This window comes from Gastrolobium bilobum, unplaced genomic scaffold, assembly GCF_033153095.1.
Source record: "Gastrolobium bilobum isolate Gb01-03AN ecotype WA unplaced genomic scaffold, APGP_CSIRO_Gbil_v1 utg5152, whole genome shotgun sequence".
Taxonomy (NCBI): Eukaryota; Viridiplantae; Streptophyta; class Magnoliopsida; order Fabales; family Fabaceae; genus Gastrolobium; species Gastrolobium bilobum.
The window spans coordinates 364,526-379,884 of NW_026898358.1; the positions used below are offsets into that span (position 1 = coordinate 364,526).

At 33.7% G+C, this 15,359-nt stretch overlaps 2 protein-coding genes across 5 annotated transcripts; one reads left to right on the forward strand and one right to left on the reverse strand.

The window, feature by feature from the left end:
* The first annotated feature begins 1,563 nt into the window (after nt 1–1,563).
* LOC133315228 (uncharacterized) lies at nt 1,564–9,680 on the forward strand. The gene is made up of 21 exons (XM_061516809.1): nt 1,564–1,710; nt 1,800–1,870; nt 1,953–2,030; nt 2,142–2,273; nt 2,752–2,802; nt 2,902–3,030; nt 3,150–3,272; nt 3,389–3,466; nt 3,730–3,819; nt 3,894–4,016; nt 4,993–5,076; nt 5,623–5,721; nt 5,874–6,068; nt 6,760–6,835; nt 7,092–7,195; nt 7,277–7,536; nt 7,668–7,754; nt 7,839–8,069; nt 8,286–8,364; nt 8,506–8,569; nt 9,215–9,680. The coding sequence occupies exons 1-21, from the start codon at nt 1,620–1,622 to the stop codon at nt 9,331–9,333; spliced, it is 2,364 nt and encodes a 787-aa protein (XP_061372793.1). The 5' UTR covers nt 1,564–1,619; the 3' UTR covers nt 9,334–9,680.
* Nucleotides 9,681–10,951: 1,271 nt separating this feature from the next.
* LOC133315246 (uncharacterized) lies at nt 10,952–15,073 on the reverse strand. Of its 4 annotated transcripts, XM_061516829.1 has the most exons (8): nt 14,707–15,069; nt 14,250–14,339; nt 14,045–14,125; nt 13,315–13,446; nt 12,646–12,864; nt 12,156–12,248; nt 11,328–11,475; nt 10,956–11,229 (listed from the first exon to the last, which is right to left on the reverse strand). In XM_061516829.1, exons 1-8 carry the CDS (start codon nt 14,962–14,964, stop codon nt 11,204–11,206), a joined length of 1,047 nt encoding a protein of 348 aa, XP_061372813.1. In that variant the 5' UTR covers nt 14,965–15,069; the 3' UTR covers nt 10,956–11,203. The 4 variants fall into 4 exon arrangements, with proteins under 4 accessions (XP_061372815.1, XP_061372813.1, XP_061372814.1 ...); XM_061516831.1 differs by lacking the exon at nt 12,156–12,248 and having other exon boundaries at nt 10,952–11,229; nt 14,707–15,073; XM_061516830.1 differs by having other exon boundaries at nt 10,958–11,475; nt 14,707–15,068.
* Nucleotides 15,074–15,359: the final 286 nt, after the last annotated feature.

A 15,359-nucleotide genomic window follows, 5' to 3' on the forward strand; every position in this document is an offset into this window, starting at 1 on the left:
GATATCATACTTCAAATCTAAGGTCGTTAAAGAAAAGAAAAGAAAAAAACTGAACTTTGCTTTGCCAATTTAACGAAATGGAAAAGTTAATACTAATTTTTAGAAAAAGCTTCTCATATATTTTTTGGAAAGATATATGTTTCTTATTTATATCCTCAATTAAAAATTTATTTTAAATTTTAACCTTTATTTTAAAACCAAGTATTCTTCTCTTGCCCTCCCCACAAAAGAATCACATGAGAGAGTTACGTTTGATGAATATAACATGGAAAGACTAGTGAATATTAATATATTAAAGACATTATGAAATTATTTTTTTCGGTAGACATATAAATAAGTATTTAATATATTGTTATATAAACATCTTAAAATATTTTAAGTATATTATCTTTTATTTCTGTAATATTTATGTTTATTTTAATAATATGGAAGTCTTTGATTATAAATAAAATTTGTATAAATAATTTTATTAAATTACTTATTTATTAACTTGAGCTTTAAAATTTATTCTTAAACTGTAAAAATTATATAATCCACCAAATACTTTTTATCTTATTTTTTAAGCTTTTATGTTTAACTTAAATAAGTAAATTTTTAGCTTAACTTCTTAATAGCAGATTCATTATCTTCTCTAGGACATGCATTTTGTGAAAAACATTTCATTTTGTATCATAGACCAATATTTAACTTGTTTGTTTCGTGTAACAAGATTTACATTTGTGGCTAATATTATTTAATGAAATAAATCTCGTTAATATTTATTGGGGATTGAATAAGATATTATATCTATATTTTTTCATACCTATTTTATTTATTTCTATCCATACCGTTAAATAAAATCTTAACTGATCATGGGAGGAAAGAAAAATGTGAAAATTGATTGAGATTGTGATCTAACAAAAAAATATAGAAATAAATATAAAAAAAGTAAACATAATATCTTATTTCATATTTATTCACATAAATTTTAATTTAAGCGGCTTCAACGATAATTTTAATATTTTTAAAATTCGCAACTAATTTATGAGTGTAAATGATTTATGGATCAAACAAATAACTATAACTGTATTTTAGTTCAATTTTTCAAAAGTTTAGTTTAAAAATAACTTTAGGTTAAAAAATCAGTCCAATAAGTCACCATAATAATTCCAATTATTTTTGAGGTTTTTTATGGGAAAAGATCATGTAAAATAAAAAAATTAAATTTATCTCATTTTTGATAAACACTATGTTAACCCTATCAAAATTTGTGGAAATTTATCGTGATGGATTTGAGATAGTTTTTTACGAGATAAGGTATCGTAAGAAAGAAAGAAAGAAAAATTATATTTATCTATTTTTAATAAACATTGAATTAGTGAAACCCGTGTGAAAATAACAAAATATTATAGGTGAGATAAATTCAAGTAAAAAGCACCCATCAACTTAGCATGAGTAGGTTGGTCCGACCGGGTCTTATTGGGGATGGGTCTATGTTGGTCACCGGTTTATTATATATCGGTTATAATATAAATCGCTTGTTAAAACCCATGCGGCTAAATCCCAAAATAGGGTTTTGCAATTGAGATCAAAAAGAGAGGGAAGAGGGTGAAGTGCTGTAAGCTACCACTGCGACCACAATGGGAGGTTCGCGAGTTCAAGTCAATAAGGCTCACAAATCCCGTTTCTCTTCTAAATCTTCTCGCCATCTTCACAAAACCTCTGCCAAAGGTTAGTAATGAATTGATATTTTTATTTTTATTATTATTATTTTCCTTTTTGGCTGAATTAATGTTTGGTTTTTCAACTGGATTGTTTAGATAGAATCGCAAAAACAGAACGCAATGTTGGCAAAGGAGCTCGTGCAGCTCGAATTCAGAGAAATAAAATGGTATTTGTCTCTGTTTCTATGTCTCTATTGGCTCATTATGCGTTGCTTTTTCTTTCGGAATCACTGATTGGTAAATTTACAGATACGTGAACAAAAAAGGGCTGCTATTTTGAAAGAAAAAAGAGAACTGAGTGGGTCGACATGTCCTCCTCGAGTGATAGTGAGTAAACTATGGCTTCTTTTGAACCGAATTGGACGTTTATTTATTGGATACTCTTTTTAAACTCTGTTTATATGCCCTCCTTTTTTTTCCAACTTTTCTTTCTGACAGGTTCTCTTTGCCCTCTCTGCTTCTGTGGATTTAGAATCACTTGCTGTTGATCTCTTATCATCATTATCTGAAGATTCGTCTGCGGTGCTGTCAGGAACAGTTGCTTCTTCTGAATATAGGACAAGAACAACGGTATATTAGATTGCAGCCTTATTCTCCTGAAATTAGTAAATTTGTTGAGAGGTGTTTGTATATTTTATTTTGTGAATTCTATATAAGAAGCCATAGACATGTTTATTGGAGTACAATGTTGCTCCGGCATATTTAAATATAAGCACTGGTTTATTTTTGTCTTCTATATAATGAATTTAAATGAGTATTTATATAGATACAACATGGATCGGGTTAATAGTTTTTTTTTTTTTTTTTAAATCCAAGTTTAACACTTAATAATTATTTGTAATGATATGGAGTTATGAAGATCAGAGTTTATTCATTCTCATATCTTAGAGGATAGACCTGCACCTGGTTAATTGGAAAATAAGCGCAAAAGTTGTAATTTATACTTATATTATATGAATACTTAATGATGCTTTTGGTATAGTCATTTTCCTAAGTTTATTATGGTGGATACGATTTTGTAATATTGACCCAATTTTCTGTGCTACAGGTACTAAAAGCACCTCATGGTGATCTAGTATCATGCATGGAGATGGCTAAGGTATTATTTGTTATATTTGCTTTGTTTCATGGATTTAAGTTCAAGGGTGCTGAACATGTGGGTCTTGATAACAACTGTCTGATGCAATTTATGTTGCAGGTTGCTGATCTACTGGTTTTTGTGGTCTCAGCAGAAGAAACTGATTCTGACTACATTGATTCATTTGGAAATCAATGCCTTTCTGTATTTAGGTCTCTTGGTTTACCAAGCACTGTTGTCTTTGTTCGTGTAAGTTATGATGGATCTTATTTTTTGAACTTGTGAAGTAATTTACACGAGCTTACAATCATTTCATGAATAAATTGAGTTTTAAACGGTTATATGTAATTCTCATTTTGTGCCTTCAGGATCTACCCACTGAGCTTAAGCAAAGAAATGAACTGAAGAAGAGATGCACGTCTTGTCTTGCCTCTGAATTTCCTGAGGATTGTAAATTTTATCCTGCTGATACAAAGGATGATCTTCACAAGGTAATGATTTCACCCATTGTTGGCCTGAAAATTCTGATTGTACCTCCTGAACTCATCACACGTTTGTTCATTTTGATGATCTAAGCTTATCTTCCTTCCTCTCTTTACAATTGCAGTTCTTGTGGCTCTTTAAAGAGCAAAGGCTTAAAGTTCCTCTTTGGAGAACTCAACGACCTTACCTCATGGCTCAAAAGGTTTGGATTTTTCTGATCCAACTCTGAACTTCTAAATTAACAGTCTATCATGTTGGTCTTGAACATGTTATTGAGATAATTCATTATATTTGAAATTTTGTAAGCCCAAAGATTATATTTTAAGACAAGGAGCTAATAAAGATTTTGATGATCATATATATCTTTATTCAAGAACCTTCTGTAATTTGATCCTGATGTTGATTAATGCTATCAATTTATTTTTTTATGTTGACTTTATCATTGTTTACCACCCTAAATTACAGGTTAATGCAGTGTATGATGGCAATTCTGAAAAATGCACCCTCCTTCTCACCGGTTACCTTCGTGCTCGTAGCCTCTCAGTGAATCAACTGGTAGTAAGCAAGGTCATGGATTTGCATTTATAGTTGCATTGATTTATTGGTTGTCTCACATGCTGTTTTGTCAGGTTCATGTTTCAGGTGCTGGAGATTTCCAATTGTGTAAAATTGAAGTTCTTAAGGATCCTTTTCCTTTGAATTCAAGGAAAAATCTGAACTTAATGGATTCAGATGAAAAGCGTGATATGGAGGTATGTGCTTTTGCCCAGTTTTCGCAACTGAACTTGTCATTAAACTATTAAAGGAAGAGGCTTAAGGTTTTGAGGTTCAACTGGGTTTTGTACATATATTATGTAAATATATACCAATATGTTTAAAATATAATATACGTATGTTAAGTATATTAATAAAATCATGTAAATGAATATTGAAATATATGTATATAACAATGTTAAATTGATAAGTATTATACTAACTAGTCTCTTTCTCTCATATATGGTAGTCCCACATCTAATAAGTAAAAGGGAATAGGTAAATTAATTTTCCTTTGATTGATATTCAATATTCAAACTACAACGCACCGACACTTCAAAAAACTTGACGTGTCGTGTCTGACACTCCCCAACACTCTAATACGCGCTGCAGAGACTCAAAAAAGGGTTCAAAGATTGTGTTGTGTTGCGTTTTTAGTTCCAACTATTAGATTCGTTGGACTCCTATTACCATTTTATTAAGTTTAATATAAATATTTGTGATATCTTATGTTTCTTTGTAAAATTGATGAGTATTATAAGTTTAATTTCATTTTTTTGTTAAATTATCTACTATTAAATATAATATGCATTATATAAATTAAAAATATTATTTAATATCAAAACGTATCCTAACGTGTCAAAATCTAAATTTTTTTAGAATTAACGTGTCGGAGTGTCGTGTCGTATTCTTTATCCTTTGTCTGTGTCGGTGCAACATAGTATTCAAATGACAGTTTTTTGTCAATCTGAAATCACCCATATCCCTCCCCCTCTTAAGTTTGATGTACTGAAACGTTAATATCTGCTGTTCATGCAATCCTTGGATATTGTGATCTTTCAAAAAAATTTACCCTTTAATATCTTGCTGTATTTAACCATATATTTATATTTACGTGTTTGGGATGAAGTTGTTCATGTTGATGTATTTATGTGTTTACTTTTTCCCCACTTTTCCTCCATTTTAATGTTTCAGGTCATTGGTTCTCTCGTTCCAGATCTTCAAAACCAGGAAGCTTTAGTTGTTGAGAATATACCGGATCCTCTTGCTGGAGAGCAGGTAATAATAAAATCTCATCTCTATAAAGCTTAGTTTATTTGTTGATTTTATTTTTATACTATGACAATATTCTTTGCTATTGTATTCTCTCTCATTCTTTCTCATGTTATCTTTTTTTAACATTGCCTTTTACTTGGTGGAGTTTGGTAGTTCATCTTGCTAGATTTGGAATCTCTGAAAATTGAAAGACAGTTGAAAATTTCATGCTGGCAAGTTCCTGTAGTTTATAGGCAACTTCTCTCTATGAGTGTTCAGTATTATTTGAGTACTATTATAAATCAACGCATTGCTTCAGATGGTTGTTATTATTTTTTTTCTTTTTTTCTTTTGGTGGGGGTGGGGGGACTGAAAGAGTACTACGATTATAGTGGTTGTAAGATTTGGCCGAACCAAAACCAACTAATGCCCAGCTCTGATTAGTCAAAATGACCTATCAGTTATTGCCACTTTCTGAGCTGAGAAAAAGTCCCCCTGCCCCCATGTTTATTTATTTTGTAATATCTTTTTGTTTAATGTCTTGGGTATGATTTCATTTCTTGTTACTAGACATGGCCAACAGAGGCTGAAATCGCGGAGGCTGATGAAGATCAAAAGCAAAAGAAGATAAGAAAGAGAAGTCTTCCTCGAGGAACTTCAGAATATCAGGTTTGAACTTGTTTTCTTGATTCACTAATTTCTAAGTGCTTTCTTGTTGCCCTTTTTATTTTAAATATTTTAATGATGCTTTTTTAAATGTTTTGCCTTCCAAATATCTAGTATGGAAATAATAATTATCTGGCTTTTATTTAAATTTTCAGGCTGCTTGGATTGTTGATTATTCTGATGAGGAGTCAGATTGTGACAATGAAGATGATGATGGCATGGTGTTGGATGAAATGGAAGATGGGCTTCCTGGTCGAGAGGGAAACCAGTATTTAGAATTCGATGGTGATGAAGCTTCACTTAGATTTGGAGATTCTGAGGAAGAAACTGACAATGATTCAGTGATGATGGTGAGCTTCTAAAACGTCATTGGTCTTTGGCCTCATTGGACAGTCTCTGGTCCTTTATTTTATTTTATTCTGGATTTGAACACTTCAAGCATTGGACAGTGCTGCTTTATCAATTAATCTTGCCTATGTTGCACAACGTATATTCAATTATTATTGTGAGCTTTGAGTTAATAGTAATTTTAAATATGTTAAGGAATTGCAATATGGTAATCCTGGCCCATGGCTAGGTGTCTGATTAGCTTTTCTTCTTTTTAACGCGCGCGTATGTATTGTAGGGATTTAACTGGTATAAGACTTGATACACTTACACCACTGAAAAAAGCCTTAAAGAAAATGATTTCGATCAATCCAACTGTTGAGTTACAACTAATTATGTAGATCCTGCATGCTAGATTTTAGGAAATTTAAATATAACATAAATATACGATCAAGTAGTTGTTATTTTTGTTTGTCTGAAAAGTATATTATTCATTAATTTTAAAAAACACTTAGTGGTAAACAAAGTTGAAATCTATATTAAATTTTATGAGCATGTTGGACATCTACAAATTTTCAACTCAGTGGTAGATTTTGTGAGAATTTCATCCAACCAACAGTTATTCATTTGTGCAAGACTAATTATGAGTTCCATGGTGTCAGTGGATCCTAATCTATTTCATCACTATATGATTACTTTTCTGTTGTATTACAGGAAGTAGATAATTTGACTAAAGAGAAGATACAAGATGAACTTAAGGAACTTAAAGAAGCGCATGCCGCAGATGAGGGTGCTTTTCTGTTCTATTCTTATTAGTATTTATTTGTCACGGTTGCCTTTTTAAAAGAGGCATCAATGTTTAGCCTGCCCGTGTCTAAAATTGTATGTAAATTTAAATTCGTTTTCTGTTTGGTTTATACTTTCTTGTTCCTACCTTTTGTACTTTGTTGGGAGCCAGAGCCTATGGATGATTTGTAGTTGCATTGCTGATATAATGATATTCTTTTTGATTTGTTGCTTGTCATTTGTTTATTTTTTTGCTGCAGAATTTCCTGATGAAGTGGATACACCATTGGATTTACCTGCTAGGAAGCGGTTTGCAAAATATAGGGGACTCAAATCCTTTAGGACTTCTTCATGGGATCCTAAAGTATGTCTATCTTTCGGAGATTCTTTATAATAAATCATTATCTCTAACAGCAAAAAAATCTGATATTCCTAATGATATCAGGAATCTCTACCCCAAGATTATGCCAGAATTTTTGACTTCGATAACTTTAGAAGAACACAAAAACATGTTCTTGCTAAAGCTTTAGAATCGGAGCAAGAAAACAGGGAGGACTGTATTCCAGTTGGCTCATATGCTAGGCTGCATATCAAGGAAGTGCCCAGTGCTGTTGCTTCTAAGTTATGTGTGCTGGCAGAGACAATTCCAATTACAGCATGTGGCCTGTTGAAGCATGAGTCCAAAGTATCTGTCCTTCATTTCAGGTGTTTTTTTCTTTATAATTTTAATATTTTCATTGTCAGTGCTATTTGGTGCCCTACTTACTATAAGTTGTGTTCCTTTCTGAGTATTCAAAAAGGATGAGTCATGAACTGAAGTCACTTGTGTTGTTTAGTGTGAAGAAGCACGAAACATATGAGGCACCCATCAAATCCAAGGAAGAGTTGATATTTCATGTAGGGTTTCGGCAATTTGTTGGCAGGTATGGTATTCAATTTGAACAACCATGGCTTATAATAGATCTTGAGGAAAAAATCTTTAGGGGGTAGTTGTTAATTTTTCGCAGGCCAATTTTCTCAAGTGAGTTCATAAATACAAACAAGAACAAGATGGAGAGGTTTCTCCATGCTGGGCGCTTTTCAGTTGCTTCAATTTATGCACCAATTTCATTTCCTCCTCTTCCTTCAATAATCCTTAAGAGATCTGGAGAGGATGCTACACCTGCAGTGGCTGCTGTTGGCTCACTGAAAACCATTGATCCAGATAGGATAATCCTTAAGCGGGTTATTTTGACAGGGTATGTCTGTTGATATTTGTCAAGACCCATCGTTTGAAAACCTTGCATATTACTTTACTTCATTGGTTCTATGTTCTTTTTGATTGACGTCTCTCCGATACTGATTCTGGGATGGAATTTAAATATTACCATTTCAGAGTTGTATGACCTTTATGAAAATTGATGATGGAACTTATGCTTTTCTTATTTGAACTCTTTAATCATTTTGTGGTGCAGTTACCCCCAAAGAGTATCAAAACGTAAAGCCTCTGTTAAACACATGTTTTATAATCCAGAGGATGTTAAATGGTTTAAGGTGAGAAAATATGTTTACCCCGTTTCTGGAATCTTTAGATTTTGCTTGAGTGATAGTGCAGAGTATTGAAAGAGCCTACTATCTTATAAATTTTCTCAATTGTAACCCTAATTGTTCTTAATGTGGGTGTGGTGATTGCAGCCTATAGAGCTTTATTCCAAACGTGGGCTTCGTGGGCGAATTAAAGAACCTGTTGGTACACATGGTATGTTGGTTATGTTAGAAAGCTCTACCATAAATCTTACGATAAACATTCTGGCAGCTAGTCATTTTAATAAAATCACTAGCTGCTGAGGATGTACTTGTGCATTCCATGATTCTCATTATGACCCATTATTTTGATCTATTTTTCATAATTTTCTTTTCCCGAAAAATTCTTGTTCCATTATAGGATTTTGTTATGCTACCAAATTGAATTTACCTCCTACCCCAAGATCTTCTTGTGCTTGGACTAGTAGTATATGGGGACTAGTGGAAAAAGTTGAACTAGTCAGATAAAATACAATTAAGATTATTAGATCTGCCCCACTATTGAATATTGATTGCAATATTATGTTTGAAAGAGTAATGTTACACAACTCTTGTAAACACAATTGTATCCATTTTTTCATCCGATTTCAAATGGCTTTTCCTTGGGTCCTATGAGGATTGGTAAATGAGTATCTAAATTTCACAGAACTAATGATAATCAATTAATCGTTTATTATTTTGTGGATTAAGGTTGGTACTTTATAGTTTTTTTTGGTTGTTAAGTATTTTATGTTTTTCTTTTCATATTTCAACGAGTCAAATATACACAGGAATGATGGGATATATGATATTTGATCCTATTCTGTTTATTGTTGCTCAGGAGCAATTAAGTGCCTTCTCAATGGGGTTCTTGAACAGCGTGATACTGTATGTATGAATTTATACAAACGTGCATACCCGAAGTGGCCAAATCATCATTTTCCCCTTCAAGACTTTTGATGGGATGGCAGTTGAATTCTGTTATCGGTCAAGGAATTCAGAAGAAAGCCAATTGTATATTGTTTGGGAATGAAGCTCAGGTTCAGATTGACTTCCTTGTTTGGAGGATGGAGTTTAGGGACAGTAAAATTACTCTTTAATTTTTCACCGCTAGATCTCCCTTGCTCGTGTGCACGTGTGAGAGAAGATAAATTAATAGATATCAGAATTTGTTTTTTAATTTAATTCCTTTTTGTATTTACATACAAAGATACTGAGGGGTAGTATGTATTCACATATTATGTTTCACATATTTCCCTACGTTCATGGATGCTTGCCTAAATTTGTTTATTTTTTAGATGCCAAATATCAGACCTATCGTTTCAGTATTGGGTGAAGTTCATTTCAATTACAACGTCATGGACCTCAAGAAGTTATGGTGTACGAATTCACCATATGTTGTAGCTGTTGATTGGTTTAACTTATAGTTTATGGTACAACTCAGTTGTTATTAAACTTCACCTTTATATAATTCATTTGGGAGAAAACTACTGGAAAATATCTATCATGAAATCCACCAAAGAAATTGCCTGTGTCAAATACAGTAGCTTATAACGCCCATATCGTATTGGGTAATGAAATGAAAGTATTATAAAATTGGGGAAAAAATTTCTCATGTTATAGGAGAGTTGTTCTCTCCTACAACTGACCTTTCGATTTTTGTACAATATTTTTTTTTATTTTTTATTTTTAATAGATGTGTGTCTCATGCAAAATGTGTCTATAGCATGAGATACATATCTCCTGCATGAGAAAATCGAAACCCTATAAAATTAACCAACAACATTGCTGTCTTTAAAACTTCTCAAGGCAAGGAAAATGGTATAACTCAATGGTAGAGTGTCCTTTGACGTGGTGGAAGTCATCAGTTCGAGCCTGATTATCTTTAAACCTAATGTGCATTTTTCTATTTGGATGCCATGATTGAATGACAACTAAGAATGGATAAAAGGCTCACGGGATTGACGGAGGTTTCGAGGGGGGGGGGGATTGAAAGAGAATTCCAAATCAACTTTGTCTACAATGCAACTAGGAATCTCATTGAGTTCGATCCTGACTCAAGATGAAAGAATGCTTTACACGTGCAAGTTGGACGGGAAGTGGTGTTTTCGATGGCAGATGAATGAGTAACACGTAAGAACCTGTTCTTACGAGAGGAACAACAGCTGGAAACGACCGATAATACCTGTAGGCAGAGGAGCAAAAAGAGGAATCCGCCCGAGGGGCTCGCGTCTAATTAGCTAATTGGTGAGACAATAGCTTACCAAGGCGATGATCAGTAGCTGTCCGAAAAGATGATCAACCACACTGAGACACGACCCAGACTCCTATGGAAGGTAGCAATGAGGAATTTTTCGCAATGAGCGAAAGCCTAATGGAGCAATGCCGCGTGGGGTAGAAGGCCTACGGGTCGTGAATTTCTTTTCCTAGAAAAAAAGCAATGATGGTATCCGTACCATGATATATCTGGAATAGTAATTTAGTGAAACAAAAATGCTTGTACAAATCATCAAAGTAATTCCATCCCCAACAGTCCAAAGATGAAAATCTAAGTAATACTCTAACCATTCATGAATATCACAACAAATATGATTAAAACGTTTATAGCTACCACATAAATAAGTAGCTGTGCTGCACCTACAAAATGGGAGTTTGATAAGATATATAATAAAGATATACAAACAAGAACCAATCCCATAGTTCAGGACTTAGACTGTCAAAGAAATCAAATAAAAACCAAAAGATAGAATCTTGTGAATATAACTGAATAAAATACTATTAGCAGACCAATAGTTCAGGGCCTCTGAAAAATGCAGCCTTCTCCTTTAGGTCATGACTGGGCCTTCAGCCAATCAACTAAAAAGTGCAAAATCTAGTTAGGGAACTTGGCTCCAACTTGGGGACAGCAGTATTTTTGATGATTGACTTTATCAACACTGCTTAAACATTTTCACCTGGCGGCAATTCAGCCAACTTTGGAGGAGTGCCGAGTACTCTCTCCATGTCATAACGAACTTCAATATTGCGAATGCTGTACCCAACCACCATCAACCAAGAAAGCAGTTTGGCAAGTTCAGATGCACTAGTCTCGGTCACGCTAGTCTATAAATCAGGATTGAAGCAAGTTACACAAAAATCCCAAACGATACTACTTGCAGTAATAACGAGCAAAGAGAAGGCTGTTCACCTCCTCACAAGAATCACATATAGGTCCAAAAATCAATTGGAAGAAATCTAGTTCTGGTTCAGTTCATATAAATAAAAATCATTACCAATTTACCTAAAATCTATCACAAGACCAAATTATTAGTCAGGAAATCTTACCCCTGTATGCTTTAACCCCGTTCGCACAGTTAAAGAGCACATGCTACAAGTTCAATAATTCAAACACCCTTATTTGAAGTATTATATATTTTATCGTCAGGTAGCAATGATTAGTGGAGTTGCTGTCAAATGTGCATTCCTGAGCAACTTTCTGTTCAATTAATAAGAGTCTGATTCACCAAAAAAAAAAAATAAGAGTTTGAACTTTGTACCCAAAAAAAAGGAATTCCATCTTCCATGTAAACACTTAACAGACATACACCCCCTAAGAAAGAAAGAATTCCACAATTAAAGCATTCAATGTTAACCCAAACGATTATGGTGAGTAGGGCAATAGTAATTTAAAGAAGTTAGACAACTTTGACAGAGGACAGGGGTCAGGTGGAATGAAGTCTCCTTTAACGATGGGATTAAGAAAAAAGACAAAAAAAGGAGATTGAGATACTGAGGAGGGAAACCTTCATTTGGCTAGGATCTGAAACAGCTAGTAGGCGCTTTATAAATGTGTTCATTGCAAACACAACGTCCTCCCCAGCACTACTAGTCAACTCCTACAAATAATTGAAGTGTTATTATGGCATATAATTGACATATTACAATAAATGATGCTTCTAAATTCTAAGAGGAAAACTTAAATTCGTTAAGTTGAATAATCTGAATGGGAATGTCAAATTTATATATAACTAAGTGATGAGTACATTAACACTGAACCAATACCTTGTTCTGAACAGAAATGCAATTTCAGAATGTTCAATACTGATTCAACAATTGCAGAAATCAATATTCAATGGACAATACATTTTGCATTAGCCCACATTTTCCGAATTAATCCCAATTAGAGCTACAGTACATATCAACATGTAGAAACTTATATGAAGCAGACAGCACACATCAGCTGGATAAAGGCAAATAAGTACTTTATATTTGCAAAATGTAAGTAGAATTAACCTTCAAATTTCGAGGCTCAAGAGATTTTAGGTATTCCAACAGTTCATTTTGTGCATTGCTAGATTGTCTCCCAACTTGGAGATTCAGCTCCTCAATCTCCGCTTCAAGTAATTCAATGTACTTTTTAGCATCTATTTTCTCGGGCCCAGAAACATTGTTCCACCGAATGACTTCACCTGAAACATTCTTCTGTGTACCAGGTGCATAGTCAGGCATATCCTGCAACGTTTTAAGAGTATAAATTAAAGAATATATGAACTAAAGCATTCTCACTCTGAATTTACTTGGTGCCATAGTGATGCAGTCTCTAAAGGCAAACACTATGGATACTTAGCCGTCAAAGCCATTTATTCAACACCAAATTCCCAAGACTTAATCACTTCATTCTAAGGCCTGAAACTAACCATCCTAATAACAAGATTATCTCTTTTCTGCTAGTCCACACAAAAGACTAAAGAAAGTCCTTCACAATTTCTTCTTTCCTCTAAGGCACCCCAACTGGAATCCTAAATAGGGAAAGGTAGTAAAGGACAGGAGACTACTGGACCAAAAGGTCCAAATAAGAAGTCATCTGACCACCAGAACAAGTAAAACTCACCCTTCCAAATATCCATGCAATGTCTTTTGAATCACAGAACCCAAAAAGAGAAGGAAGAGACATGATGTTACCTTTTTATCATGCACATCAGGAAGGGCAACCTTTTCCAAACCTTCTTGCAACTCCAAACGGTATTGCGCATTCCTGAACATGTACCCAGTCATCATGACACTGTACATGAGCTGTGCAAGGTTTTCAGCTACCTAAATAAAAAACCAAATGATTCAACTAAATAAGTAAGATGCATGGAGCAAGATAAAGCAAAAAGGAAGAACAGCAATTCAACCCAGCTGCATGGTTCAATATCGCTTTGCCAAATGGACCACCTTGTGCTAAAACAATGTTATTCTTCCACCAGCAGAAAAGTCATTAGTATCAATAATGTTTCTCAATAAACTCAGACAAGAAGTAATGTAAGGAGAAGAATCTATAAAAGGCTCTGAAATTGGGGTTTACTACGCAAAAAAAGTTAACAGATAAGGGAAATAAAAAGATGGCAGCAAAAGTAATAAGTATAATTTTGAATTTTTAAAAAAATTATGAATTTTTAGCGTTTTACTAAATAAATAAAAACAAGTATGATTGCACAGCCCATATAAAGGGGGATTGTAATTGAAAATCAAAATTTCAGGGACTAGTACATCAGGCAAAGCAAAGTCTCCCACTTCATAGAAACATTTCATCAAAGCAACCATTATTGTCTATCCACCCAAATATAACCATCATAGCTTGCAGAAACTGCTTATCATTAAATGATAGTAAAAGTTAAGCTAGCAGGGAGAAAACTCATAGAAATCTTACAGTGGTAACTGTTACAGCAAAAAATTGAGGGGGCAATGTTCCAATCATATTTGTCACTGTTTGTCGCATTGCATCCACAACCTAATCACCAACAGCAGTTTCAATCATCAAAAGAGTATGGCATGAACAAACAATAACCACTCCTACGGGGCAATCAATAAACAGTGATCAGTACCATGTTCATAGCAAGACAACAACACCATACCTGTTGAGGTGCTCTTTTCACAAACAATTCCATAAATTCTGGCTGCACGTTCTTAACATATTCCAGTAAAATTTCTCTCCTGCTCTTTGACTGGTGATTTCAGAACGTATAGTCACTCATCAGGAACACAACAAGATAACTACTTAGACAGTAGACACGATTACATACTAGGAATTCTTTTCTTAAAAAAATTATTTTGAGTATTCCTAGTTTAATTTTATATCTACCAAAATTATGAAAAATAACATTGAGGCACTGATAGTGATCCCCAACAACAATAAGTAGTAGGGACGCAAACATGATTCTATCTATGCCCTATGCATTCAATCAGGTTCACACAAACCTACTCCAAGGGCATTCTTTGAAATAATAATATATAACATTAAAAATTAATACTTTTAAATTTTTATTTCAAAAATAAAAAATGGGGTAGATAGGGGTAAGATTGAAACAGTACCAGAGTGCCATTGGGGGGCTTGGAGTCGCCAGCAGGGTTAGAAGTGTCATTTTTGGAGGAATCATATGCTTTAACTCTCAAAGCAAATCTTCTTTTATGCTTTGCATTTCTGGGAAAGCTAATTGATGAGTCAGAAATAGTTCGGAAAGATACAAGAGATGTTGAACATGACGACGAAGTAGAATTCGAAGAAGAAGAAGAAGAAGAAGGGAGTAATTGAGGTATAAAGGAGGGTTTCCCTGTGAACAAATACATCATCGAATAATTTCAGCTATCACCTCTCTCTGTACCATACATAATACTTATTTCAGAGTTCCCTTGGAAATGGAGCGGCATTGCTTTGGTTCCTGCTTCCCAGGGATGAGGTACGCACGTGCTTTGCACCTGCCATGTACGGATTAAAAATTTTCTTAATTTCTTCCATTTCTGTTTTATATTTTATATTTATTTTTTGATTCAATGATTAAAAAGGAATAGATACAGCATCATTTTGTTATTATATAGACTTTTTAATTGACTCTTGGATCAATATTACGCTCATAAATAATTAATAAAATATTGTTTGGTATGATTGGTTGATGTTAAAAAGATATTTCTTTATTGTTATTAAATTGAATACAATCATTTTACCATTCAATTTAATTCTCAATCAA

Bases quoted from the DNA above. Each gene is read 5' to 3' on its own strand.
- LOC133315228 (XM_061516809.1), top strand. From the start codon at position 1,620: ATGGGAGGTTCGCGAGTTCAAGTCAATAAGGCTCACAAATCCCGTTTC. The intron at 3,031-3,149 runs GTAAGTTATGAT...TTGTGCCTTCAG, and splicing joins GCACTGTTGTCTTTGTTCGT to GATCTACCCACTGAGCTTAA. The intron at 3,820-3,893 runs GTAGTAAGCAAG...CTGTTTTGTCAG, and splicing joins GCCTCTCAGTGAATCAACTG to GTTCATGTTTCAGGTGCTGG.
- LOC133315246 (XM_061516829.1), bottom strand. From the start codon at position 14,964: ATGATGTATTTGTTCACAGGGAAACCCTCCTTTATACCTCAATTACTC. The intron at 14,126-14,249 runs GTATGGTGTTGT...GTTGGTGATTAG, and splicing joins TGAAAAGAGCACCTCAACAG to GTTGTGGATGCAATGCGACA. The intron at 12,865-13,314 runs GTAACATCATGT...AAAACGTTGCAG, and splicing joins CTGATGTGCATGATAAAAAG to GATATGCCTGACTATGCACC.